The sequence below is a fragment of the Peromyscus eremicus genome, chromosome 9 (assembly GCF_949786415.1).
Source record: "Peromyscus eremicus chromosome 9, PerEre_H2_v1, whole genome shotgun sequence".
Classification (NCBI taxonomy): Eukaryota; Metazoa; Chordata; class Mammalia; order Rodentia; family Cricetidae; genus Peromyscus; species Peromyscus eremicus.
This window is the reverse complement of record NC_081425.1, coordinates 58020184-58047874: the sequence shown is the minus strand read 5'-3', so window position 1 is coordinate 58047874 and position 27691 is coordinate 58020184. Positions and strand designations below refer to the sequence as shown.

Sequence of the window (27691 nt, the reverse complement as noted above, 5' to 3'; positions counted from 1 at the left end):
AGTTAATTTTTACTATGTGTATTTTATCCAGGAGTGGCCATAAATTCATAATGTATATAAGCGATTCAACCAGGACCATTAGTTGACTCTTAATTTCAAGATCCCACCATCTTCCCATTTCACCCACTTACAGGTTTCTTCTTTAATGGCCTCTGACTCTCATTTCTTTCTGTGTTCTTGTTTTCCAGATTAAATCCAGAGCAATTCCTGTACAGCCCTGGTTTCTACATTTACTTAAGTGAACTTTGCTAGAGGATAGAAATTCCTGGCCCAGGAACCCACACTAGGACTCTAGAAACCCTAGCACCTCTGTTGAACATTGTGCTGATTGGCAGCTTCCCTTTGCATCTGAGATTTGTTTTGAATGTTTGTGTATTCTTTTTTTTTTTTTTCACATACTAGTTGTAAATTGTGGCTCCATGTTCTCTCCTTTGGCCTTTTGCATTTAGTGAAATTGTTATAAAAGAGGCATGAATTTATGTTTCTTTTAGGATAGCTCCTCTTTTTAGGGGCCAGGTTAAAGGTCAATGGTTTGGGGGTTTTTGCTTGTTTGGGCGTTGGGGTTTCTTTCACTGTATGGCACACGGGCTTAGAATGTTTGATCCTCTTGCCTCTGCTGACTGAGTTCTTGGATTACAGTATGCATCACCATGCTTGGTTTCTTTTGCTCATTCTAAACCAAGTTAGCTGACTCTTTTCTGGGATACAACTTCCACAGTGAATGTGCTTTGCGAGTAGGAAATGGATTGCACTGGTGAGTGCTGAGGCTAGGTCTCTACCTCCCAAGAAGCTGTCCACTGCTCACTGCTGCAACTGCAGTTGTCTTTGCTACTCTCTGGTTTTATTGCCTGTGCTCCTGTTTGTGGAAAGTATCACTCTGTTCTTATGTGGATTCTCCTGGGGCTTTTTGAATGGGGGTTTGAATCTGGGGTGCTAGCATTGGCTTCTGGTGGGAGGGAAGCTACACTGGGAACCTTCCCATACCTCAGGAACAGGTTGTGCCAACTGCACCATCTAATCTGGTACCACTGCCTCTGAAACTGGTTCTGGCACCTGGTTTTGCATCAAATTGAAGGGTGTTTTGTTTTTTCAATTTCATGGGGTCACTGAGCAGTGTCATATTTGAATGCCCCAGTGCTAATCGGTGAACCAGAACCTTCTAGGTCATGACATTACTTTGTCAAGTCAGTTTGCTACAGAAAGCCAAGACCAGTGAGCTGGTGACTGGAACTTGGCTTTCTTCTAGAAACCCAGATTCCTGTATGTGACCTGACCTCTCGTCCCAAGCTTAGCAGGCTTCACAGGAGAGTTGAGTTTTCAGATGCACTTTCCTTGAAGTTGATGGATAGGAATGGATTTGGCTGACTGCTCACAGGGTGCTGTTGGGGAGAAGTAGAAATTTCAAAGTGAATTTTCAGTTAGTGGTTTGTGGGTTTTTAAAATAGGAATCATAGGTTCTTTGGACACTGCTCTTACCAGCCATTTAGTTCCCTGTTGCCGCCATGTGGCTTTCCTTTTAACTGGTAGAGCTGTTACAAGTAAGAACATTTTAAAAAGAAACATTGAGCTTTGATTCACTTTATCCTTTTAAATTCTCACTTAGTTATTATTGAGATCCTGTGTGTCAAAAATTAGTGAATGTGTGAGTATTGAAAGGGTTTGAGGTTATGTGCCTATCAGGATTTTCAGTTGTGCATTTTGTAGCCATCAGTAAATTCACTGTTTCTCTTTGAAGGGAGTGGATTGTTTTGTAGATAGTGAGCCCAGAGACCCCCCCCGTAAGTCCCACCCTGATGGCACAGCCAGTGGGAGGGTCACTTCTGAGTGGAACTTTCTGTGCAGTCCGTGTGCTGGGTTTGCAGTCAGGAGGGGACTGGACAGTTCTGGTACTAAGACAGTCCCTGAAGCTTTGATTGTAGTTTGTGGTACGCTCAGAGTTGTAATGTGAGGGGGTCGGAGTCAGCAGCTGACCTTCTGCTACCAGCCTGCTATCTTTCAGGAGTATTTTTTTTTTTTTTTTTTTTTTTTTTTTTTTTTTTGGTTTTTCGAGACAGGGTTTCTCTGTGTAGCTTTGCGCCTTTCCTGGAACTCGCTTTGGAGACCAGGCTGGCCTTGAACTCACAGAGATCCGCCTGCCTCTGCCTCCCGAGTGCTGGGACTAAAGGCATGCACCACCACTGCCCAGCTTGAGTGACATGTTTTTACTTGTGTTTCTCATTTTGAAATGAATGGTCTTGCTGAAAAGCACTATGTTGTTTCTAGGGAAGGATCTTTCCTCTCGGAGCGAAACTGACCTGGACTGCATTTTTGGAAAAAGGAAGAAGAAGAAGATTGCTCAGGTACCCAGCTGTGGGTTGTGATGATGCTGTTTGTGTGTTCTCTTTCTGTCTCTTCCCAAGGGTATGGAAACGTCACAGACAATTATGTGCCCCCCACTCCCACCCTTAGCCACTAGATCATGGGAGCGGATGGGCAGTGGGTACACCCTCCATTGTACATTATGGCTTGTTTCAAAACTGGAAGATACAAATGAACCTATAATTCATAACCCTAATGATTCCATTGGGCTGTATATTGCACAAAACTTTTGTATTATTTCCAAATGTAAGAGACAGTCATGTATATTATTCTGATGTGAAAACACTAGAGATTTTAGCTGTATTTCTGGAGATAATGAAAATTTGTTTAATCTAACAAAATCTGGACTATATAGTTGACTACAGTTCCTCAGTGAATGTAGTGTGTCATGCTTATGTTTCTTTATTGGTTCCTGGCCAAGGTCCGTGGTCACCATAGAACAGAAAGACAACTTTCATTCTCTAGCATTTTTCCAGACTGGCGGTAGTGGATACTTGTTATTCAGTATTATGTTTTGAAACTTGAGAATTGTCTATGATGAGAGACTTTGTTAAACAATTTCCTTTGCAGGTTAGGGCTGGATTCCTGGGTTTCTTAGCCCTTCTCTGTCCCACTCTTTAAGCAGGATGAGCATTGAGGAAGCTGTTTTCTAGGGTTCCCTGTGGCCTGCTAACACTCATGGATGCTGAGTTATGTGAAAGATGGCCGGTCCTTGGTGGTGATGGGTTCCGGTAGTAGAAGAAACTATTTAATTTTTTTGAGGAGATGATACAATAGGTAAAGCCGATTTAGGATCTCCAGAGCACATATAAAAAGCCAGGTGGGCGCAGTAGCCCATCTGTAGGGTAGCATGGGGGTGGGGAAGGTGATACATGGCACAGAGAGTCTCTGGGCTGTGCTGGATAGCCAGAGTGCCTGAGATAGCAAACTAAATGAGAGACTATGCCTCAGTATATAAGGTGGAGAGCAATAGAGGAAGACGCCCAAAGTCAACCTCAGGCTTCTGTTCATCTGTACACATGCATGAACAGACAGACAGACAGACGTGTGCGCACACACACATACACACACACACATACACACACCACACCACTTGCATGAGAAAGAATTTTTCTTGGTCTCTGTAGCTGATCCAGGTGAGGACTGCAGTGTGAGAAGGCAGCTGGGTCAAGAACACCAGGGCAGCTCTGAACATACAGTTGACCAAGAGAGCAGCTCCACTCTCCCCAGGTGGCTGGCCTTCACAGACCTCCAGGGGCCACACAGTCACCAGTGGAGCTTGCCGGCCTGCAGATTCTGCAATCTGTCTGTCTGTAGAGAATCTGGGTGTTATTAGTCCATGTCCACACTGAGGAGATGGACCCATATGGATAGCCACATGCATGCAGAAAACATTCTATCTAACTGTGCTTCGGACAACCAATAAAGGTTTCCCTATGCAGAATCCTTCTGTCTTGGATGTATGTTGGTTTGCCTTTGAGTTCTGGGTACAGCTGCACCTTCCTTGAATAGTGTTGCTAAGAAACCTTACCATGTTACTTACAACAGTCTGCACAGCCAAGGGCAAAGGCCTTTGATCAGATTGGTTTGAAAATACTGCTTTTGGCTCCTCTTCTCAGTTGGGTTATTGTGTTTCCCTCCCTTGACCCTCATAGCAACATTGGCTTGAATTTATGTTTTGCCAAACATTGTGCTTAATGATTTCATTGTATCTAATGAAGAAATCGATCTACTGTATTGTACATGTGGACTTTTTCATCTGTCAAGTACGTGTAGGCAGTGAACAACTTAAAAGGGAAAGAAGACTTGTTTTGTATCCAGTTCTGGGTTCCCAGCATGTGCTCCATCCAGTATGGCACTTGGTAGGGGGTTCAGTAAATAGAAATTTCATTGTACTTCCTCTTTTAAAAATTGGGCTTCAATTGTTAAATATTTTTTATATGATGCCTTGCATAACTTTGGGACTGGTATTAGAAATACCTTTTCCTTTAGGAGGTATTCATCAACCTGCCTTCTGTGCCAGGTATCATCTACTGGTGTCCATAGCCGATTCTTGAGAGGAGATTATTGAAGGAATACTTGCTTGTGCTACTTTATGTTTTAAAAGATCAGTTTGTAGAATTTGGCTTTCAGACATTGTGTCTAGGCTAGAGTGTTTCCCAGCTGTCCCTGTTTCTCGTTGCCGTGGAAGAAAGCATCTGTCACCACAAGGCCTCTGCTCTGATTTGTCTGCTGACTTTATTGGTGCTTTAGCATTTCTTCCAGCTGTAGAGGCTGTTGGGAGGGGCACAGTTCCTGGCTGCATCTGGCTATTCAGAGTGAAGGACCATCACACATTGCCAGTTACTCAAGAGATATGTTAGTAAAATACCCTGTGCTGGGCTGGATGGCTGCACCTGTCTGGTTTTCAAGTTCTTCCTTTCCCCAGCTTGGTGCTATCTTACTTGGAAAGCTGTGAAGCTGAAGCAGAGTGCTCCCTAAATTGGATCTATCTGCATCCTCCATGGAAACAAAGAAATGACCCAATACACTGGATTGAAATTACTTGGGCCTTAGGAGAAGTTTGTTGCTGCTAGAAGTTATGTGTATGTTCTCAGGGAGAGGGTTGGGGAGGGTGCTGGAGGGTGTCTATTCTCCCTATGTGTATGTGTGTGTGTGTGTTTGTGTGTGTGTGTGTGTGTGTGTGTACACGAATGTGCATGAGAGCACACGTGTGTCTCCCACAGTTTGCAGATTGAAGTGGAGACACTGAAAAACAAATTCCATTAGTTCCTATCTGGTTGAACTTCCTGATACTCCCAGTTTGTTCCCCCTCTCATTTTTTTTCCCTCCCCCACCTTCCCAGTTTCCTTCCTCCATCCAGCTTATTTCCTGATTCAGCCTTATCACTAGAGAAAATACTCCGAAACCATATCGAGGGTTGGAAATGTGTTACTAACAGTCTCACTTTGTTTCTTTAAACAACAGGCCTCTGGCATAGGCTCTTGGCAAGTAATTATCCATGTCTTCACCATAGGACCTGACTGGATTGAACCTTGTGTATTTCTTGTGTACACTTAGAGTACCTAATTAATGATGACTTTCTTTGCACAACTTCTTTGAAGTCTGTTCACTTATTTCATGTTGCACATCCACTTTGCTGTGTCTTGCTGATCATTAGATCTGAAAACTGCTTGGACCCCTTTTCTGTTGCTTGATTGGATTCATGGGGCATTTTAGACCTTCCCCCCCTCTCCGGTTGGGTGCAGTACCTTAAATCTCTTATGTGAAAAATGATCACAAAAATAAGAATTTTTCAAAAAGTTAAAATAGTTCTTACTTAAAATGTCTTTGGATTGGAGGCTTGTTTGTCAATTCATTCTGGACCCCATGCTAATAATCTGTACTAGTGAGCTAGGTTGAATTTGGTAAGTAATTTAAAGGATGTGGCTCTCCTTTTCTGTAGCATCTGATGCCCATTTTGGTCATGCTCACCCTGTCCTCACTGCAGAGCTGGGCACCAGAGAGGCACTTAGCATTCCTAATGCTAAGAACCTTTCAGTTAGAACAAATCTGGCATAAGCCCATAAACATGCAATGTAATCACTTGAGTTCTACAATTGATTCTTCTCCTCAGTAATGATTTCCATAGTATTTGTCACCATTTGACCATTGATAACAGAATCTAGATTCAAATAGTCTAAGTTAGAAGTTTTGGTCCAAACTCTTACCTTTTGAAGATAAATTAATGAGCTGTGTAAAGTCTTGTTGTATCATTACATTAGAGGATAACCTGACCCCAAATTAACCAAGGCTGAGACCTACAGCATGGCATCGGCCTGAATGTGGGCAGGTGCTTCTTTGGAGGGGTTGTGCCTTTCGCTTGTTGGTTGCCTGCAGCCTGGCTTGTTGCCTTCAGGCCTGGGTGCCATAATGTAGAGAAGTGGTCAGAGACATATTCGTGCAAAGGGTTTCTGGGGTGTGTGCTGTGCACTGGAACAAGTAGCAGAATTGGGTGTGGTTTGCAGATGAGCACAAAGGGGAGTTTGTGGGGATGATGGGGAGCTGGTGGGGACAGCTGCTCAGGGAGTTAAGCAACCCAGATTGACCACTGGCTAGCAGCTGAGGATGCAGCTGTGGTCTGTTTCCTGCAGGAGTGTTGTACAGGTAAGAGTGAACAAAAGGCCCGTGAGCCCTCAGCCTTGATTCTGGAGGACAAGCACTTGGAATCACCTTTGCTGCTGGTATCCAAGGTGGTTCACATTTTCCTGAGCTGCCAGCAACCATTACTTGGTTTTTCTTATTTCTCATAGTGGACGACTGGGTTTTGTCCACTTACCTTCTTTCTCCAAAGGGTGGATGTAAAAAAATCTTGAAATGGTTGTTTAAGAGACTGAGTGTCAAGGGTAAGGTAGTTGTCTCAGATATTCCTAGTTTATCTGTAAGCTCTGTTTTTTTCCCTCTAATAAGAGTGCTGAGTTATATGTTCTGGTAGCAGGTTCTATTTGCCACCAAGGGCCTCGGCAATGCATTCCATTCCACATGCTCTTACATGTTCACCCTTGTCACCTCCTCATATGACAGTGGAGGCCAGCTCCCCTTCCCCAGCCTTGGGTGGCTTTGGTTTGCTTGCAGCCAATAGGCTGCCTGTGAGGATGCTGCACAGCTTTGGAGGCTGTATGAGTGAGAATATTTGCTTGGAGCCTTGAGGTAAGTAGTCACCCCTTGAACTGCCACACTGAGAAACCAGGACCCACATGGAGTCCCTGGTCTTGCTAATGGCAGGAAAGGCTACAGAGAACTAGGAGCAGAGGCAGGCTTTGAGGGCTTCTATGCTTCTGGCACAGAAAAGACCTCCAACTCCAGTGCCAGAGGGGTCCCTGCTCACCAGTGTGACTGAGTAGTCTTTGAGTCAAGGGAATGAAGGAAACCATGAAGATTCTAAGATGCCTAAAACTGCATCTCCCATGCTGGGATGACGGCAGTAAATACTCCCTGAGCAGGCGGAGCACTTTTGTGTCTGCTCTGATAGACTGCTAGGTGTATCTTCGGCTTTACTGGGAAGCCAGGAAAACTGGTAGTTTTCTATGCTTGTGTGTGGAACTGTATAACCTGCTGCTTCCTCGTCTGTCAGTGTGCTAAGCATGTTGTCTTCTGGCTGTGAACACAAAATCCGCTCTCCTTTGCATTTGAACTCTGCTTCCTTGTGTGCTAGTGCCTGCCAAAGGCCTCAGGATGGAGACCTTTGGACCTTGTGGCTTGGGGTTGTATGGCAGGATATGGGGTGGAATTGGCCATGGGGGTACTTACTAGCTCTGGATCCAGAGCGCAGGAGAGATCATTACACTGAGCAAGAAGCATTGCAGAGCTGCTTTTCCTATCGAGCCCAGCCTTTGGTAAAAGGAAGAAGAGCAGGCTATTGACTTTTAGGTGTCCGTGGTATCTGTTAATCACAAAGGATAAATTACTGCTTCTCAGACACAGGAAGGTCTACCTTGGCTTGAAGGCGCTGTGCCGGTCTTTTATTCGTCTTTCTCTGGACTGGAGGAGGCTCACTTCTGGCCATTTGCTCCTTGGGGGTTTTGTTAAGGACTGAAGGGAAACTGAAGGGCACTCTTTTGATTTATTTCCTATCCTTTCCTTTTGGTCACTCCACAGGGCTAAAATAGCCGAGTTGGCTTTAATATGTCGCCATTAGAGACCAAACATTAGCTGCAATAAACCATCATGCCTCACAATGAAAAATGTCCCCTGATTGGCTAATTAATCAGTCAAAGGGGATGACATGGCTCTCGGCTTGAGGGACTCTGCTAGAGAGAAACAGGCTGTTGATAAATGGTTTTCCAACAAATTCATCTATCAAGGAAACTTAGTCATTTTTTAACTACAGTTTGTGTGACTGCAGTTTTTTTTCTCAACTTTTTCTTTTCTGCTGCTCTTGCTGTTTAGGCAGCATTTTTGTGTTGTTGATAGAAAAGTCTAGGATTTTAGAGACAAGAAAATTTTAGAGACGCTCACTATTTACTCATGCCTGATTGGTTTTGATTGTCTGGGTTTACTCATAGGTGAAGTCCGACAACTTTCCACATAATAATTTGTGAGATTATCCTTTCCTGGCTTCCTTCAAAGTTAGACTCTCCAGACTGTATGGTTCCCACTGCCTGAGGCTGAGTCCTGGCCCAGTGCTGTTGGCAGTCACTTACCCTTTCCAAGTTCACATTTTCTCATCTTTAAATGAGTGCCAAGAAGGGGCTCTCCTGCCTGGGTGTGTGAGTGAAGGAGGTCACCTGTATAGCATCTGCAGCAGTGGCCAGCACATGGAATGGACTCTTTGAATGTCCGCTGTTGTTTTTTATCAATTAATATTAATATTAAATTATTATTTAATATTCCACCCAGCGGTATGGAAACGTTAAGCTGTTTGACGTAGCTCGTCATGAGAATCAGCATTCCTCTCACACCCTCTGCTGCTCCAGCTTCCTGGCCTGCTCCCTACAGCATCTTCAGTCCTTTTACCTTTGTATGTTAGTATAAAATCTTATATTGACATTTCTTCCATTGTTTTTTCAAATTTGCCTTATAAATTTTATTCTCAATTGGAATAATTTCTTCCATTGCTGAAGTGCATCTCTCAGTACCCTGGAAAGTAGCAGGAAATTCCCGGAGCCTCCAGGGAAGGAGGGTGAGAAGATATGCTGGGAACTGGGGAGGCCTGCCTTCCCAGCCTTCCTGTCCTTGCCTCTCAACAAGCGCATAGCTGCTCCTTGCTGTTACTCCTCTCACCCGCTCTGTTCTGTGATAAAGACTGAAAAATCCATCCCTATTTAAAAAACAAAGCAGCCAGGATAGGAGATTCTGGTCACAGTGGAGAGGGGAGGTGAAGGGAGCAAGAGCCATCGTGGCCAGCTCAGGGCCTGCTTCCTTGCTGTATCCCACGGCCCTGAGTATCTCTCTCCCTCATCTGCTGGTACCTGCCCAAAGCTGATCACGGAGCCTTGAGCACAGTGGTTCTTCACTGAGAGTGTGCTTCTCGGAACCATGGTGTTAGTCTGAGGTCAACTACTGATCCACAGGATGATGCTGGGCTCTTCCTGGGTTCTGCAACCATCTCCTTGCCCACAAGGATAAAGTAGTAGAGTGCATGGCATGGTGCTGTCACTGTGGGCTGGGTGGGGAGGGAGAGGTTGAGTGCTGCTGGAAGGAATCCTCACAGAAGCCTGAGTGCGAGGCCACCCATTGACACTTCTCGGTGCTTTGACATCTGGATCTCTCTTGGTAGATTAGGCTTTGGGCCTTTTTATATCTCAAGTTACTACTGGTGATGTTACTGGGTGCTTACACTTATACAACTATGTAAACTGTACTCCCTGCTAAGTCAAATATTGTTCTAGAATATTTCTGCAGTTTTGTTGTTTTCTGATGGAAACGAGGCTACTGTGTCTTGCCCTCTGCACTTGTAGGTGCTGTAGCCCCTTGTTACTCTTTATGGGTTGCTCTGTCAGAACATCTGTCAGCTAGATGTGATTACTCAGAGGATCTCCCCACCGCTTGCCTCACTGGGACTCCCTGCTGGCTACTCACACCCAGCTGAGTTCATTTCTGTTGCCTGACAAGATGTCCTGACAAACAGCAACTTGGGGGAGAAAGGGCTTATTGAACATACAGTTCCAAAGTTACAGGCCTGGAGTCATGTGTAAATCAAGGCAGGAACTTGAAGAAGCTAGTCACACGCACACCCACAGTCAAGAACAGAGAAATGAATGCCTGTGGCCTAAGCTCAGCCCCCTCTTGACACTTGTATAGTCCAGGACCCATTTACCAAGGTTGAGTCTGGGCACCTCAATTAGTGTGTAAAGATAGTCTCTCACAGACATGCCCTCAGGCCAGCCTGACCCTGACACTCTTCCCAGGTGATTCTAGACTGTCAAGCTGACAGAACTAACCAGCCACCTCTTAGCCTGCCCCACCCCAAGCCTTTTGTCCAGCAGCTTCCTGAGAAGAGTGCAGGGCCGAGAGGAACTGCTCTGCAGGTGAGGGTGAGAGTGGGGGCTGGAAATTGGTCCCTGAGCTTTGAAGGTTGTACTCTTGTGTTGTGGTACTATTGGTGCTTCTGAACTTTACAAGGACCTATTTTCTTGGTCTCCCATACAGGAGGTTTTAGAAGCTTCTTAACCTTGGAATCTACAGCCTCCTAAGTGGGAGTTGAGTGTTTATATTCCTTAGACATTTCTTAGCCTCCTGGCAATTCTGGAAATCACCTTTGTTCATCCTTTTATACTTACCCCATCTTTTTTCTCTGTAGTTACATGGACAGCTCCCCCACCCTCTTCTTTGTGGTTGCATGGGAGCTCCCCCCTCCTCCTCTGTAGATGCATGGGCATCTCTCCCCCTATTTCCTCATAGTTGAATGGACACTCCTCCCCCTTCTCTAGGTGCATGGCATCATTGGCTAGGCTTTAGATTATTCTTTTGTCTCCGATTTTCCTGTGTCCTTGCTGTACTTTGGGGGAGACCTTGGATTTATTTTCTAACCTTTCTGTTAAAAATCTTGAGTTTAGCCCTTAATGTTTTTATTCTTCTTCCTATTTCTAAATGTCATTTTGTTTTTGTTTTGTGGATTCAGTACATTCCCTTGTCACCAAAGACATTAGGTGTTGAAATTCATAGTGTTTCTGTCTTTACTCTGAATGCCTCTGTTCTTTTAGCTTTGGTTGTTTTCTCACATTGAAGGATTCCCACATAGTCCAGTCATCCTTTGCCATCTGCTTTGATCTAAATCAGTTAATGAAATTCCCTTAGGAGCCCATTTGCAGGGGCAGGCAGCTCTTCTTGCCTGGCTGTCCAGGGATCTTGGGTAACTGGCCTTTTCACTGGGGAACCCTTAGGTGGCAGGGTTCTGCTTCTCTAGAACAACACTCTGACAATGGGCACAGTTCTGGTATCCAAAGTTAAGAGGGTCTCACTACCATCAGTGGGCCTCTTCCTGCCCTCCAGCCACCGCTTAGTTCCTGTTAGCAGATGGTTCAGGCTCTTTTGTCCCCAGAGATTATGCCTTCTGTTACCTCTGTGTTTTTAATTTGAAGAGAAAAATGAATGGCTGGTGGTCTCCATTCAGTAAATTAAATAGGCTCTAATCCTAGGGACACTGAGCAAAATTGCTCCAGGAAAAGAAGTCAGATGCACTATAAGAAAGCCTTTTCAAGTCAAAAGAAGAAATGGTTGAAAGATCTGTTGATTTTTCTTTTTCATCATTTCCAAAATGTAGAACTGTTTTATCTCATAATATTTAGGCAAGTGTCTTAGTCACTGTTCTATTGCTGTGAAGAGACATCATGTTAACTCTTACACGGGAAATATTTACTTGAGGACTTGCTTACTTTCAGAGGTTCAGTCTATTATCATCATGGCAGGAAACGAGGCAGTCAGGCATGGGGCTAGAGTACTTGAGAGTGACATCCTCATTCCTAGGCAGAGAGAGAGACCTTGGGCTTGGTATGGGCTTTTGAAACCTCAAAGCCCACCCCCAGTGACACATTTTCTCCAACAAGGCCACACCTCCTGATTCTTTCAAATAGGACCACTCCCTAGTGACTAAGCATTCAAATATAAGAGCTTATGGAGGCTGCTCTTATTCAAACCACCATAGGGAGCCTAGAGGTGGCTACCAGGTTCAAGTCCAAATGTACAAGCTTGTTCTTCTGTGCGTGGTTCCCTTAGGCTAATTTTTGCTTCTTCCTAGGAGACCCATTTGGGCAGGAGTAATTGCCTGCACACCTTTGTGAATGTTAAAAATATACACTTCCTAGCTTACTTCACAGAAGTATGGATACGTTGAAGAACATGCTCTGAGCCTTGAGAAATACATCCCTATTATACTTCAAACTAAAAGCTTTTTGTGTGGCTCCTGTCACCAACAAACTACCCCTGCAATGTGTGCTTCCTCTAAGTCCACACTGGGGACACTTGACAGATCAGAAGCCATCCCCTCTCTCCTTGGACTTCCTCACCCATCAAAAGAATATATGGTACTCCGCCAGAGAGGCAAGTCCCTGTGCTGCACGCTTGCCCTCCTTGGGATGGTGAGTGGAAGCAGTCTGGTACTATGTGAAGTGGGAGGAAGCTTTGACATGCATACTCCAGCAAGAGCTCCAGTTCAGTCTTAGACCCAGTGGCGACTTCCTGCATGACTTTGAGGCGCATCTTTCCATCAGAGGTCTGAAGAGGTGTCTTCACATAAAGATGGTAGTGGGGACTAAACCCTTAGAGGTCAGGGAGGAGTCAAAGCTCTGACGTGCTCTATTACTGTTTGGTAATGGATATGAGTGTGCTCTTCAGCTTGCCCTTCTGACTCTATCCTGTTGATGGTCTCCTGGTGGTTTTTATATTTTTAATGCCCCAGGCATTCAGCTTTTTTATTCCTACTGATAAAACCATCCCTCATCCTCATTGCTCCTGAACTGTGGTCCTAAGTGCTTTTTCTAACCCCAACTCTTGCTCTTTTTCAAAGCATCTGCCACCACATGTTTCCTCAAAGTGCTTCTTGTCCAAGTGCTGTCCAGTATCAGTAGTTCCTATGTGAAACAAGCACTAAAGACCAGGCCTCAGCCACCTCCAGCCGTTTCCCAAGCCTTTGCTTCACTTTGGGGGTCCTGGCCTTGTGTAGTCTGTCTCAGCGAGTGAGCCCTCATTCTACAGGTCAAGCCCTGCTTCTGCAGACACTGAGAAAGGAAGAGTGTGCATCTGTTCAGACACAGACATTGGTCACAAGGTCCTGACTCACCCATGTATTAGGCAGATCCTCATGAACTACTGCTGGGCGTGGCTCAGTTTTAGGCTCCAGAGATAGCTATGGCAGGGAATAGAAGAGATAAGAACCCGTACCCCCAGGGAACTTACACTGTGACAGCGTCTATCCTGGTCCTCTGCTCACCCACCTATGCACTTGTTGAATTTGTTGCTCATGCTGTGCTGCCTCATCTTGTTGCCTCTTTTGTCATCTGCTCAGTCTGCTCACTGCTCTACCAATTGGATGGAGGCCATTGGAGGTTCTGGCTGGTGTCTTTAGTGGTTGCTCACTGAGTAGCTAGGTAACTTTGGAGTAATTGGGTAGTGAAATAGATCAATAGATTGAACTTTAATGCTAAGCTTATTATGTGGGTTTCTTTTCCCGTTGCTGGCAGAAGTAACTTAAGGAAGGAAAGAAGGGTTGACTTTGGCTTGTAGTTCCAGGCTTACAATCCCTCGTGGTAGCAAGAGTGTGGGGTAGCTAATGACATTGCATCCGTAGTCAGGAAGAGATGAAGATAAAAAGATGTTTTGTGGGCCCTGGGGATTGAACCCCAGTCATCCGGCCATCGCGCTGGCCCTACTTCCCCTTTTCTACTCCGTGTGGACTGTTGCCCATTGGATGGTGCTACCCACATCAAGTCTTCCCTCCTCAGTTAGACCTTTCTGGAAGCACATACTGAGAAGTAGATCTCCGTGGTGATTCTAATCCAGTCAGGTTGACAATGAAGACTAACCATCACAGTTATGCATTATACTAAGAGCTACTCAAAGTTAACTTAGGTGGTAGGTCTAGTTTCATCAGAAAGAACGGTATCTTCTGATGCTAACCAAGAGCCTTGTATCTCACAGGTTGTTGATGTGCTTCCTCTGCCTGCCCCTCACCTTTCTGTGTGCTCCTCTCTTTGGAATTGTGGGTCCTCTCTCGTGAGCACTTGTGTAGCAGTAGGGTGCAATGGTACTAGGTATGTCTTCACTTGCCTTTCACACTAGAGAACAATGCCTGTTTGTCGTGTTTAGATGGTCCTAATGTATGTAGTCTTTTCTTTGTTACTCCTTGGCCAGCACAGTCATAGCTAGTGCTGAGGTACCATGTCTTCTGACAGATGTCTTCCTCTGGCTGCCCTTCAGAACTGCAGTTCCCAGCAGATAGAATGGTACCAGGAGCTCTTTCTCACCATAAGGCCTCTCAGAGGCAAAACCTTGCAGGTGAACTTTGTCTAGGCAGCATCCTTTGAGTAGAGATTGCATCAAGTCAGGAACTCAGGCTCAAGGCTCCTGTGCCACTTAGGCCTCGGAGTGACTGACACGGCCTTCAGAAAAGGAAGCCAAAGTCCAGTGAGACGAAACTTGTTTAGTCCACCATGAAGCAGGACTTAGACTTCTAGGCTGTGCTTCTGAGTGAAGACCAGACTGCTCCCCTGCTCTGGGCTCTGCTTCTTACTTGGGGAGTCTAGGACCTAAATTAGATGTGAAGAGTCACCATTACTTTTAGCTAGTCAGCTACTGCCCGGGTCACAACCAGTTTCCTCTCATAGAGGCTAGATGTGTTGCTGTTTGGGTTTAGCAAGCCCTCGGTGAAGTATCTGGCTTCTTTGCTGCCTCTCTGCCCTGGGTAAGCCATGATTGCTCCATGATGCTAGGAAGAAGTCATTGACTTTTTGTTGTTGCTGTTTTGGTGGTTTTTTTTTTTTCTTTAGTTATTTGGTTTTTAGTTTAGTGTTGTTCTGCTTTTGTTTTCTTTTCCCTGCCCATGGGAGCTACATCCCAGCATAGATTGGCTCTGTTTATTTGTCTGTTAGTTTGTTTGGTTTTGAGACAGGGTCTCCCTGTGTAGCTCATGCTGGCTTTGAACTCACTGTGTAGCCTAGACTTGCCTCAAACTTGAAATCTCCCTCCTTCCGCCTCCTGAGTGCTAGGTTATAAGTGTGCACCTCTCCTATCCTTGCTAAGGTTTTTATATCTATTTTTTAGGAGCAGTGTTTTCATAAATATGTCTTATCTCGATCTTGCTAAGCACAGACAATAAATGTAGAGCAGAAGAAAACTGTCCAAGGATTCTGTAAGGTACAGATGCCTTATTAAACTTAGGCTTGGCCAGGTTTCTGGTCCCTGTACTGAGTAGTATAAGTCCTGTTAAGCCAAGCACCTGGATCCATTGCCTTGGCTGTGGGAACACTAGGAGGAGAGTGGTGCTCTTTGCTTTTGAGCCTAGCATAGCATTAAGAATTCCTACTTATTCCCAGCCAGATCATGTAGGCTAACTCCATTCTGTTTTAGTTAGCTATGACCAAGAAAACCCAATTTCCTAACCTGCACTCAATAAAAGAGCCATGAAATAGTCTCCCTGGCATTGGGTGGCTCCCTGTGGTGACTTCTGATCACATTGGCACTTGTCAGCTGCACAGGTTCATTTCTATGTTGCACAGTCTACAGTCACCAAACCCTAAGAATAGCACCAAATCCTGTATTTCAGGCTATTGGGTTACAGTCCTGCTTAAGATGTCACTTTGTGGAAGTGACAGCAGAGGTAGAAGAATGTGAATCAAATCAAAGCTAGGTGTGTGTGTGTGTGTGTGGGGGGAATGGGTGAATCTTACAGACCAGAAATAACCAACAAATGAGACCACACAGTAGCAAGAGCAGGGGTGTTATCATTTCATAGACGTGTACTGAAGTCCTCTGCCTTCTAGTCATATGACCTTCAGCAGGAGTTCAACCCCTCTAGGCTTTATTGGTCAGCCAGAAACACTAGCCCAGCATTGGCTCCTGGGGTCCTCGTTCAAGCATCATAGAAGTCACCCTAACCAGAGAAATCTCTGTGCCCAATCATGTTCCTGTGGCCCATGTTCCCATCCATAGTCTTTGAAAGTAGTATCTTCCCTTGGCCTCCTGCTAAGAGTGACTCTTGGCTCTGTGCTGTGCCTGTAGATACCAGACCTCTGTGCCTAGTCACATTCAGGGTCGCACTTTGATCTCATACAGCACAGCTGAGAGAGACTGGCAGGATGACAGAGCTGCCAAGCTGCCTCCCTTGGACCTGGCCTCCCTGGTCTGCCTCCTCTGCAGCCTTTCTCCTGACCTAGTCCCTGTCTGAGCAAGTGGGTACTATGGGAATGCACAGGTATCTCTTGTGGTGGACACAGAATAAGCTGCACTGTAGAGCCAAGCTGGAAAAGGAGGCAATGGAGTGACACTCTACCTGCCTGACAGCTCTCAGGCCTCTGGGAAACCCTTTGCTTGTATCCTAAGCCCCAGCACAGACACACTTGCACACACACTCTTTGGTTTCACCAGTTGTACTAGTCATCATTACGTGGATTTCAAGCTACTAGCATAAACGGGTAGGCTTGTAATAAAACATTGAATTTAGTGAGTCTCCCTGCCGTTCTTGTGACAATTTCTTCTGTCTAAATATAACAGAATAGTATTTTTTTTAATGACATTAGGAAACTTCTCCAACTACCATGTTTATTGAAGTAGTTTAAATATGCTGCAGCTTATAAGTTTTTAAGAAAGTAGAGAGGTCCATCATTTCTATTCCTTCAAGTATATTTAGGTACAAATTCAATTTTTAAAAACCTCATGTGATGGAAGGGCCATTTCTTACAAATAGCAGGACGTGGTATGTAAACAGAATACATACCTGAACATCATTGATCATAATTACTAGGTAAGAGGTAAAATGCTCTTCTGGAGGGCCTGCCAGGAAGAGAGATGGCCTTTTGACCTCTTGAGTGAGGGCTATGTTCCTTGTGCACGAATTTAGAAACTGAGAGTGTCTTCTGGAAAGCTGGCACCAGGTGGAGCTGCTGAGTAGTGACATTCACTGCTGCTGGTTTGTAGTTGAAGAATCATCTGGTGAGCAGATAGACAAATATTCAGTCTCTGCCTTAAGCGGACAGGTTGGCATTTTTAGCTAACTTCTAGGAAACTGATGTGTGATTGCAGAAACAAAAATTCAAAATAATTCTTTTTCCTCAGTTTAAAAATAAAACTTGTGTTCCCCTTTTGAGAGTTGCAAAAGTAACAAATGAGTGAAAGAATATCAGCTTTGTCCAATTTGTTACCAGCATGCTGTTTCACACATCCATGATGATGAGGCTTCTCAGCTGCCTTCTTGAACTCAGGAGTCCTAGCTACTTGCTGGGCTGGTTAAAAGAACTTAGGTTGTTTTGGGTTTTTTTTTCTCCTTCATTAATAATTTCCATTGTGGATCTAGAGATGTAGCTCAATTATTAGAGTACTTGCCTAGCGTGCATGAAGCCCTTGGGTGTAATCCGCACCACTCAGGAGGTAGAGGCAAGAGGACTGTGCCGTAGATGAGCATGTGTTTGGGGTAGAGGAAGGTTGGGACCAGGTCAGCTGAAGCTGAGGCTGTGGCCAGTGCCTCTTGTTAGTTCTTCATGTCAGCATTGCTATAGAACAAGGTCTCATCCCACCCACCCCGTATGTGTCCCATGGGTGATAGATGTTAGTAAGCATGCAATCAATTAACAAAGCTATATTGAAGCCTTCTTAGAGCCTTTTATGTGTTAACGAACACAGCCCTTCTCCCAAACTGCCTTTAGTTGTCTGACTGTAGAACTGGTTTTTGTTGTTGTTGTTGTTGTTGTTGTTGTTGTTTTGTCTTGTTTTGGTTTTGGTTTTGGTTGGTTTTTGGTTTTTGGTTGTTTTTTTTTTTTTTTCCTCCTCTTAGGATTAAATTGTGGAAAGATGTTCTGGGTGTCAAAGGGAAGAAACCACTGATCAAGAAAAGGGAATCTAGGCAGAGCAACAGGTGGTTAGAGACTGTCTGGAGTAAGCTGATTTGTTTTGTTCCACTTCCCATGTCCTTGCATGGCCCAGTAGTCCCCCTTATCTGTGGAGACTCTATTCTGAAACACCAGTGGGTATCGGAAACCACGAATAGCACTGAGCCCTGTGAGATATGTACTGCGTCCTTCCTATATGACCTGTAGCATTACCAAAAAGTACTGGAGATAGTCTAGAGTAATTTTCGCAACACTTTGCATGTACTTGGGAGCCATTATTAAGTAAAATAAGAGTTCTTTAAACACAAGAGCTGTGATACTAGGTTTGATCTGATAACAGAAACTATTACCTGTGACTGACAGGTGGGCAGTATATGTACCATGAACACACAATTCATGTCCCAGTCAAGATTATATGACATGTTACCACACTTACTAGAGCTATGAAGTTTAAACTGGAGTTTTCTGCAATTTTTGCATAGTTAGGTAAAGGGGTTATTGTAGGTAGTTTGGGAAAATTTAGAATTAAACAAATAGAACAGCACACTGAAAAGCATGCCTAGTTAGCTGGGGCGTCCGTGTAATAAAGAATTGTCAACATTGTTTTTGTGAGTCTGTCCTCCAGAAGACAGACTGATGCCAAGTGAATATTAGATAAAGGCTGAAATATAAGGTTATCGGTCATTAGAATGCCCTGTCAGAGATTTGTGTGTTAGTCTCCACTCTGGTTAAATTCCTTTGTGCTCCACATGATGCAGGGGGCCCTGGGCCTTTAGTTCTTCGACGTCATGGTGAAGCTCTTCTCCCCAGGCTGCCCACTGTTCAGGATTTGCCCAGAATTGCTCAGAAGCCTCTCACCCAGGTGAATGAGTCATTTCCGTGAATCACTGTGTGTTTCTGTAACCATCAGTTCCAGCTCTGTCCCATCTTCCATCGACTTCCCTGGTGAACCTGCTGGTATTCCCACATGCCAGCTTTGCCACACAGGGCTCCCAGCATCCCCAGCTACTTCTGCTCATAAAACACCCGTGGCTCTCTTCTGTGACTCTTAAGAGTGACCTCCTTTGAGCACTGAAAGCTCTGCTTTTACCTGGCTATAAGATTCTCTGTTCATATGGATGGGGTGGAAGCTTGGATACCATAAGGGATGTGTGATATTCATAGTGAGAGCCTTTTGTGGTGGTTGGTTCATAGACTTTCATGTTAAAAGTGAGGTCAGTTTGATTTTAACGTTGACTAACTTCAGTGACACAGTGTGCTTTGAAAGCCTCAGGATTTGCCTTGTTTTTCTATAAGTAACGAGAATAAAGTAAGTCATGAAGTTCTGAGGTAAAAGTGTAGTTTTTCCGTACGGTGACATTAATTGCTGGAGATTTTGGTCAATAGCTTCCTAAGGGCCCTTTTTGCTCCTTTGAATATAGGAGTGTTGGGGTGGGAGCCGAGCCAAGCCTTTGTAGCTAAGTTAGAGAAATTTCTGTGTGCTTACTTGGCTGAGATGGAGGTTTAATAACCTTTAGCCCTGGAGATTTAAAATAACAACAACCAAGTCTCCGTGTGCAGTCCTGGCTGGCCTGGAACTCCCAGGGAGCCACCTGCCTCTGCCTCCTGAGTGCACCACCATGCTTAGCTAGAGGGTTTTTTGTTTTGTTTTGTTTCTTTAAAGCCTTGTAGATCCAACAGACTTTCGCATTGTCATTTCACCTAATGACTTCTTGTAGCAAATTATCTTAGAATTTTACATTTAGAAAGTCACGAAGCTCTTGAATTTTATTTTCCTAATTCAATAGGTATCAGTTTTCCTCAGTGAGTTCTCTGGAAACATGTTACATGTTTACTTCCCTCCTTTGTCACCGTCTCTCTTCACTGGTGTGGAAGGTTGGCTTGGACAGGAAGCTTCTCAGTAAATATGTAGACAACAGTCTCTGTTATACACGGTCATTAGAAACTAATCACGTCTTTATAGAGTTTCTCCACTCAGACTGGGGCTTGTATTGGAAGGCTCTCTGCCACTAATTTATAGTCATACCACAGAATAACACCAACTTTGTGAGTTACATGGCTGCTCTTTGTAGGCTAAAGGAGCTATTTATATGGATATTTATAGGATCTATATTTTAATTTTTTATTTTATTTCATTTATGTGTGTTTGTTTGTTTGTTTGTTTGCGGGGAGAGCACATGTGCCATGGTGTAATGTGGAGCTCAGAGGACAACTTATAGGAATTGTTCTCTCCTTCCAGTGTGTGGATTCTAGAGATTATGCTCAGGTCCTCAGGTTCAACAGCAAGTTCCCTTAGCCACAGAACATCTTGCCAGCCCAGAATCTATATATTTTGGTATATTTGCAATTAAAATTCAAATTATTAGAAAAAGAAATAACAAGCAACCGATAATGAGTTGCGATACTTTACCAATAATTGAACATTAATGGTTCTTAGGAGCCCACTCCTAAAAATATTCCTCCATTTGCCACTCTATAACTTCTTTATTGTGTGGCTGTGTGTGGATATAGTGTAGATGTGACTTGACACGTGTGTTTGTGCATGCTTGTGGCTGTGTGGACAGTGGCCAGAGGCTGACACTGTAATGTCTTCCTTGATGACTTCCCACCATTGGAGTTCCAAACCCAGGTCCTCCTGCTTGTTGACAGGCAAGCACTCTACTGACTGAGCCATCTCCCCAGCCCAGCTTTCTTATTTTCAAAGAGAAAATCAGCAAAGAAGTGTTTCACTAATAAAAATAATTACCAAGCAACTATCAAGTCCATTTTTAGCTTATATTTATTTGCTCAAATTTAAAGCCATTCCTAAATCTTTGACTATAGTTATCATCTCCATGTCAAGCAGCATTGCTTTACACACGCCAGGTGAATTATTTGCCTCTTGTTTGAATCTGTTACAGGTACTTACTGCAATAGTGTTTGTTTAAAGATTATCTGAAACTAAATCTGTCCAAGTAATAAGGAATATAGAGAAAGTGCCCATATATGACTCATGTTACCGTGATTTGTAGCAGCGTTAACTGTGTCCATGGCACCGCTTTGAGGGTGATGCCCTAGGCTCAATAACTTATGCCCTACTCTTCCTTTTCCCTTTAAAAGTTGGCTATTTTTGGAATAGCTTCTAAAGTTAATGGTTTGTATAATTCAAATGAAAATAAACACCTTTATTCCTAAGGACATGTGTGTCCTTTGTCTTGCATCAGCTCGTTTGAAGTTTTGGGGTAGGAAACAGTAATGATCTGGACAAAACTTTTGAGCAAACTGAGCTTAGAGCCCCAGCTTTTGGCTCTTGACATAATAATAATTTATTTGAAAGTCTTGTAGACCGGCTAACAGAGGATTGTGTAGATAATGTGCTCGTTAAAATGGTGCAGGCAGATGCTCTGAGATACACATTTGAGGAACTACTAAAGCTTGTACTTCTGTGTTGTTTTGGTCCCTGTCCTGGATCTCGTTCTGTAGACCAGGCTGGCCTCGAACTCACAGCGATCTGCCTGGCTCTGCCCCCCGAGTGCTGGGATTAAAAGCATGCACCACTGCTACCCAGCTTAAAGCTTATATTTCTAAGAGGCTTCTGAAGGGCAAAGGCCTTGCTTTCATTATTCTCACTTTTATCTTACTTCTAGCAAAATGCCAGCATGCAGTGGGCACCCAGCAGATGCGGATGAAGATGGGGGCACATGTGGCAAATTTTGGGGATGAAGCTGTGTGGGTGGCTCAAGCTGGGCTGTGCCATGGGTCAGGTCAGCTTTCTACAGTAATGTGTAATACCTAGCAAGAAAAGGTGGAAGTCATGGTGTTGCCAAATGAGTGAGATGGTGCCCTATCCTCTTGTTGCCATACCACAGTGCTTGAGTATGTGCACAGATGGTGGGCACCTTCCTCACAGGGGCCTGCCTTCCTCCAGCAGGCATTGTTCAAGCAATCTAGAAAGGACAAGGGGTCAGGGAGGGCCTTCCAGCAGAAGCAGGTCTTGTGCATCAGGGAGCTGGAAGATCATTATGGAGGCTGTAGTGGCCAGGTCTACCCAGCTAAGGTTCAGAGCACCAGGAAAGGGCATGGAGGGCTGGTACACCTCTACCAAGTCTAATTTTCTAGGTCTCCAAGTTAGTTGCCCTTAATCCAGAAGCTCAGCCTCCAGGAGAAAGATACTAGCCAGTGTCTGTATTCCCTTTGATGTCCCCAGTGAAGGACAGGTGTTATTCTGTTATAGTAGAGTACCTAGTTTCTCCTCACGACAGCATTTACATAGTGTTCTATAGTAGAGACTGAGGAAAAGGGTGGGTGTCCATAAGAGCCATGGGGCCTCGAAATTTCTGGCTAGCCTAGAAGACTTAAGCAGGTCCTAGGCAGAGATGTCAGCAGCAGAGCTCCAGGTGAGATCCTTTGCCTGGTCAGTACCAATGAGAGATGACTTCCACTCTTCCCCTCGTTTTGGAACCTACACTTGAGTTGTGTGGGGCTAGCAGGTCCTAAGCCCATCAGGCACAGCCGCAGGAGTAGAGCTAAAGCCTCCTGAGCAGAAATGGCTCACCCGTCTTTTTAAAGAAGAGTTGTTTCCAGCATTAGCCTGAAGCCTGGATCCTAACTATAACTTGACTGACACCAGTCACCTGTATTCTTGAGTCTAGTTTGCTAGCTGGCACAGCAGGAGTGAATTTGAATTGTAGATGTGTTGAGATACCAATCTGAGCCCCCAAAGTGGTTGACTAGGGCTGGAGCACCTGTTATCCCTGCCTGGTCATCTACAACCACCACCAGAACCAGGTAGATGCAGCTGGCCTGGAGGCTGGGTATACACATGCGTATACTGTGAGAAGGACTAGAATCCACTATAGGATTTGGGGCCAGGGGAGACTGCCTGGTGTCAAAAGAGAAGAGAATCTTGTTATAAATTGGTTTTGTTGGTAGGGGTGGGTGTTGCAGGGTAGTCTAGAGGAGGGTGGTGCTTCATTAAACTGTAAGACGTATATGCTCAGGAGCTTAGACCACCTTCTTTGACTGAAGTTAAGGAGCTATGGAGTGGTGTCTTGGTTAGGATTTGTATTGCTGTGAAAAGACACATTGACGATGACAACTCTTATAAAAGAAAACATTTAATAGAGGCTGGCTTACAGTTTCAGAGGTTCAATCCATTATCGTCATGGAGAGAAGGAAGCATGGTGGTATGCAGACAGACATTGTGCTGGAGAGGTAGCTGAGAGTTCTACATCTTGATCCTCAGGCAGCAGAAGGAGACTGTGTCACACTAGGTATAGCTTGAGTATATGAGACCTCAAAGCTCGCCCCTACAGTGACACACTCCTCCAACAAGGCCACACCTCCTAATAGTGCCACTCCCTGTGGGCCAAGCATTCAAACACGTGAGTCTATGGGGGCCATATCTATTGAAAGCACCACAGGGGGTTCAAGCATCAGAATGGCATGATTGATTTTGCATCTAAGGAAGGTGTTTTTGTCTGCAGGAATGGGAAAAGAAAATGCTAAAGGAAGTCAATCTGCTGTAGAAGCAGAAGATTCCAGAGAGGTATTGGTAGCTTAAGTCCAGGTTGTAGCCCTGAGTTAGAGAAAGAACAAGCTAGGGGGTTCTGGGGAGATGGAAATGACAGCAGGCTGGTAGCTTGGATTGTATAAGAGGTAGTATGGGCTTCTCTCAGAGGGGACTTGCAGCTGAGACCCAAATCCCAGCTAGCTTACATGCTGCCAGGCACTTGGGATGCCTCCCTTGGCTTGTCTGTCATTTTACTCCAGTTGCTGTTGACTTTGAAGTGTTATATTTCACTTGACTGAAGATAGTGTAGGGAGGCTTTTCCTAGTGTCCTCTGTGTACAAGGCCATGTCTTCCAGAGCTCTTTCCTATGATGTTGTGTCTTCCAAGAGAGCCACCTCTGTCTCACTTGAAGACTTTTTACTGTCTTGAGCCAGATTTCATTCAACTCTGTCTTGGTTCCTGCAGATGGAGGCTTGGGCTGAATGGGGGAAGAACCTTGAGAGAGGCATTGGTATTGAAACTTGAAAGTGCAATACCAGCAGTATTGGTGTAAGGGGCAAAGGAATGGCTGTCTTTAACTAACCCAGACTCAAGGGCCTGCCCTTGCCATTACCTGTACCTAAAGGCAGTTGTCCAATGGAGAGAGTGCTCTATCTTAGGCTTTTAGGGTTTGTGTCCCCCCCCCCCCGTGTGTGTGTGTGTGTGTGTGTGTGTGTGTGTGTGTGCTAATTATTTTTATTTTTGTTTTATGTATGTGTGTGTGCATGAATGTCACGCATGCAGGTATTCACAGAGTCCAGAAGAGGGCGTCAGATCCCTTGGAGCAGGAGTTAGTTACTGGCAGTTGTAAGCCACCCAGCTGATTGCTGGGAACTTCAGGTGCTCTGGAAAAGCAGCAAGTACTCTTAACTCCAGCCCTACTTACCTTATCTTGTTTACTTTGTGTAGGAGTGTGTGCATGTGTATGGGGGTGCTTGAGCACCTTGCCACAGCATGGAAGTCAGAGGACAGCATGCAGGAGGAGTTAGTTCTTTCCTACTGTGTGGATCCCAGGAGTTGAACTCAGGTTGTCAGGCTTAGTGTTGGGTTTCCAGTTACTTGTTGAGTCTTCTCTATGTATTTTAATATTGAGTACTGTGGTGTCACTAAAGCAGTAAATGTACACTCTAGAAAAGCCACAAGCTGTACCAATTTCTGGGGGGTGGGGGGTGGGGACAGAAGGAGGAGGAAGAGAAAGAGGAATAATCCTGTGATGTACGTAGCCAGAGAAGAAGCTTAGTGTATAACCAGGCATGTGTAGTAGTGATGACAGGTACCTGTCTATCCAAAAGCAGAGTCAGCACTGACCAGCTGTTAAGCATCTGTCTCTAGGCGCTTGATGTTTTGCTGTCACCCAACTGAGACCATGTTCCTTGTGGTCTTCATGCTCTGAGTCCATCCCTAGCAGGCTCCTTGCTTGCTCACTGCAGCCTTCGCAGCATGGGCAAAGTTAGAAGATGAGTAGGTTCTAGAAGCCTCTGTTCATCCTGGTGCCTGTTCTCATTATAGTGTTGCAGTGGGAATTTGCCGAGTAGATCTTCCATGCCTTCACCACACAGAAAGACCACTGCTGTGTGAGGCAATAGCTGTGCTAAGTGGCTGGGTGGTGGTGTCATTTCAGCGTATATACAGAGCAAAACGTCCCTTTCACCTTAGATCTGTAGTTTTGACAATTCATTTCGACAGTCTGGAGGGAAGAGTACACCTACCCCGTGTCAGTTCTCTCTTCTCTGTATCAGGTCCTTGCAGTCCCTCTCTGGGTTGTGGTGATGATGCCCCCTCACTTCCCCTCCTGCCGACTACCGGAAGGGCACCTGGTCACCCCTGGAAAGAATCTCCAGTGAGCTGACCAGGGCTGGGTGGATACTGAGCTTGCCCCCACTCCAGAGGCTGCTCTGAGTGGCTCTGCTTTTCCACCCCACCTCTGCCTTCATCCTGTGGTGTTTCTCCCCAACCCTGCTTTTCCCAATCTCCTGGTTCCCTGGAATTACATAATATTCCTGTTAGGATCAGTTCCTGTTTTGCTGGGGAGAGGAATTGTGACTGTTTCAGGGAAAGCCCCAAGGCTGGCTTCAGTAGAGGCTGCTGTGGCCAGTGCATGATCTCATAAGGGAAATGCAGCCCTCCACCGGCCTCTCTGTTCCTGTCTGAGTCAGCGCACAGATGGAGCTACCTTTGTATGTGGTGGCTCCCGAGACCTCCTTTCTTCTGTCTATCTACTGGTCTGTTATCCTCAGAGAGTTGTGGGCCCAGCACACTATGACAGGTCCAACAGCCAGGGACGACTTTCATTTGGGCTCCAGGGATCTCTCTTCCCCTGTGCCATCCGTCCAGACTCTGGTCACTGCTACAGAGGAGAGAGTAAGTCTCCATGTACACATCCCTCAACTTAACCAGTTTCCTTCCAGCTAGGCTTATACTCATCCTCATTGTTTTTGCTGTCACTGCACACCATGCACACCATAGCACTTTGTTGGTTTCTATAAAGATACAGACTCTTGGGAGAGGAGATTGCTCAGTGGTTAAAGTGCTTGCACATGCAAGCATAAAGACTGAATTTGAATTTCCAGAATCCGTGTAAATACAGGTGGGCATGGTCTGCCTGTGATTCCAGCTGCAGAAGGTGACCCCAGAGAAAGCTGGGTAGTGAGGAGGATTTCATGTTCTCCTCTTTTCTTTGGAATTTATTGTGAAGACTGTTAAGGTTCTTTGTCTTCAAGGATTCTGGGTTTTGTTGAGTTCATCTTCAGTGTCCTTTAATTTCATCACTTTTTGAAGAGACCCTGTGTGGAACCCTATAGCATAAGTTAACATCCTGCTGTATCCATTTTATCTTTAATTTCTTTTGTGTGGCTCTTCGCAATCTATAACTGAAAAAGTAATCGGAGATGGTGATAGTTAATAACTGGTATGATTTATTCTGGGGTGATAATGTCAGATAGAAAGTGTAAATAGGCTCAAAGTGTAAAGGCACTTGCTGCTAAGCCTGATGACCTGAGTTTGGTTCCTGGGATCCATGAGGTGGGAGGAGAAAACTAATTCCCTTCTTTTGACCTCTACCTGCTCACACATACACTCCCCCATACAAATAATAATAGAGATTTTTAAATTCCTTTTATAAAAATCAACAGTTAGGGAATGATTAAGTAAGTGTTGAGTTAAAACCTGTCTACTTTTGTCACCAATATACATATGTGTTGCCTCCTTCATCCCCACAATACATGCAAAATGATTGTTGCCTTGAGAGAGAATTCACTCCCACCATAGTCTTAAAAATGATCAGGCAGTAGAAAGGACTTACTGGCTCCTGAGTGCCGAGCTATGAGGGGGTAGAATCGGGACACTGAACCGGAGAGGCATCAGCAGTAGGGAGTTGGGGTGAAGGTTCTCTATCTAGCTTCAAGCCCTGGTCAACAGTTTGTTGCAGCTGGCTCTTGCTCACAGGTGGTACAGTCCAAAGTGTAATGGGGATGGAGGGCAGAGGCATAATTGGGCAGGGAGGGGAGGTGGCTGCAGTGGGGATAAGTCCTAGGCTGGCTCCACAGGAAGCTCTTCAGAACTTGCCAGGTACCTAGATGACCCTGGCCTTTGTGTCCGTGCAGTGGTTATCCACCTCGTCTGTCCCCAGGAATAGAAACTGGCCTGTGCCAGGGGTCTGTTCCCAGGACGATCTACCAGCTGAACAGTGTGAGCCCTGGTGAGTCAACCATCACCGAGGCAAGCTGGGAATACTCCTGTGGGAGCTGTGCTGTTTCCCACCTTTATCACACAGGTCCTGTGTTTACTGCTTCATCTTGCTAGTCATGGGGAATCCATGAATGTAATAATGGTAGGTACAGCCCAGAACTTCTGGAAGCCAGTACTGACATAATGAGTTTGGTGTGATTTCATGGCAATAAACCTAAACACTAAAGAAGAAAAAAAAAATTCATCACTTCAGAGGGTGTGGGACTCCTTCCTTACGGGAAGAGTGTGTGCAGTGCCCATGCCCACACACTGCACAACCACACTGCCCACGGTGGGCAGCACATGCTCACACCAGGTACTCCAGATGGTCTTTCAACATTGTTGGTCACTGTTGTGGAAAGCCTTTGTATTCAGGCTTTTCTTTTAACCTGAGTTTGGGGTTAAAGAACCTTTGCTCTAGAGGAAAAAACAGCTTCAACCCCAGCACATTGTTTAAACTGTCCCAATGGGATTGCTATTCTAAGACCAGATTGTAATTAGTACAGCAAATGTTTGTACACAAGCAGGCGTCAGTAAATTGCTCGCAGCTACCTGAAAG

General features: G+C 45.0%; 1 protein-coding gene across 1 annotated transcript in view; it reads left to right on the top strand.

Moving 5' to 3' along the window:
• The window catches only part of Pinx1 (PIN2 (TERF1) interacting telomerase inhibitor 1), a 60905-nt gene that overhangs the window by 14945 nt on the left and 18269 nt on the right, over positions 1–27691 (top strand). The window contains exon 6 of the mRNA XM_059273491.1: positions 2263–2339. Coding sequence (XP_059129474.1) covers positions 2263–2339 — 77 coding nt within the window. The remainder of the gene's footprint in view (positions 1–2262; positions 2340–27691) is intronic.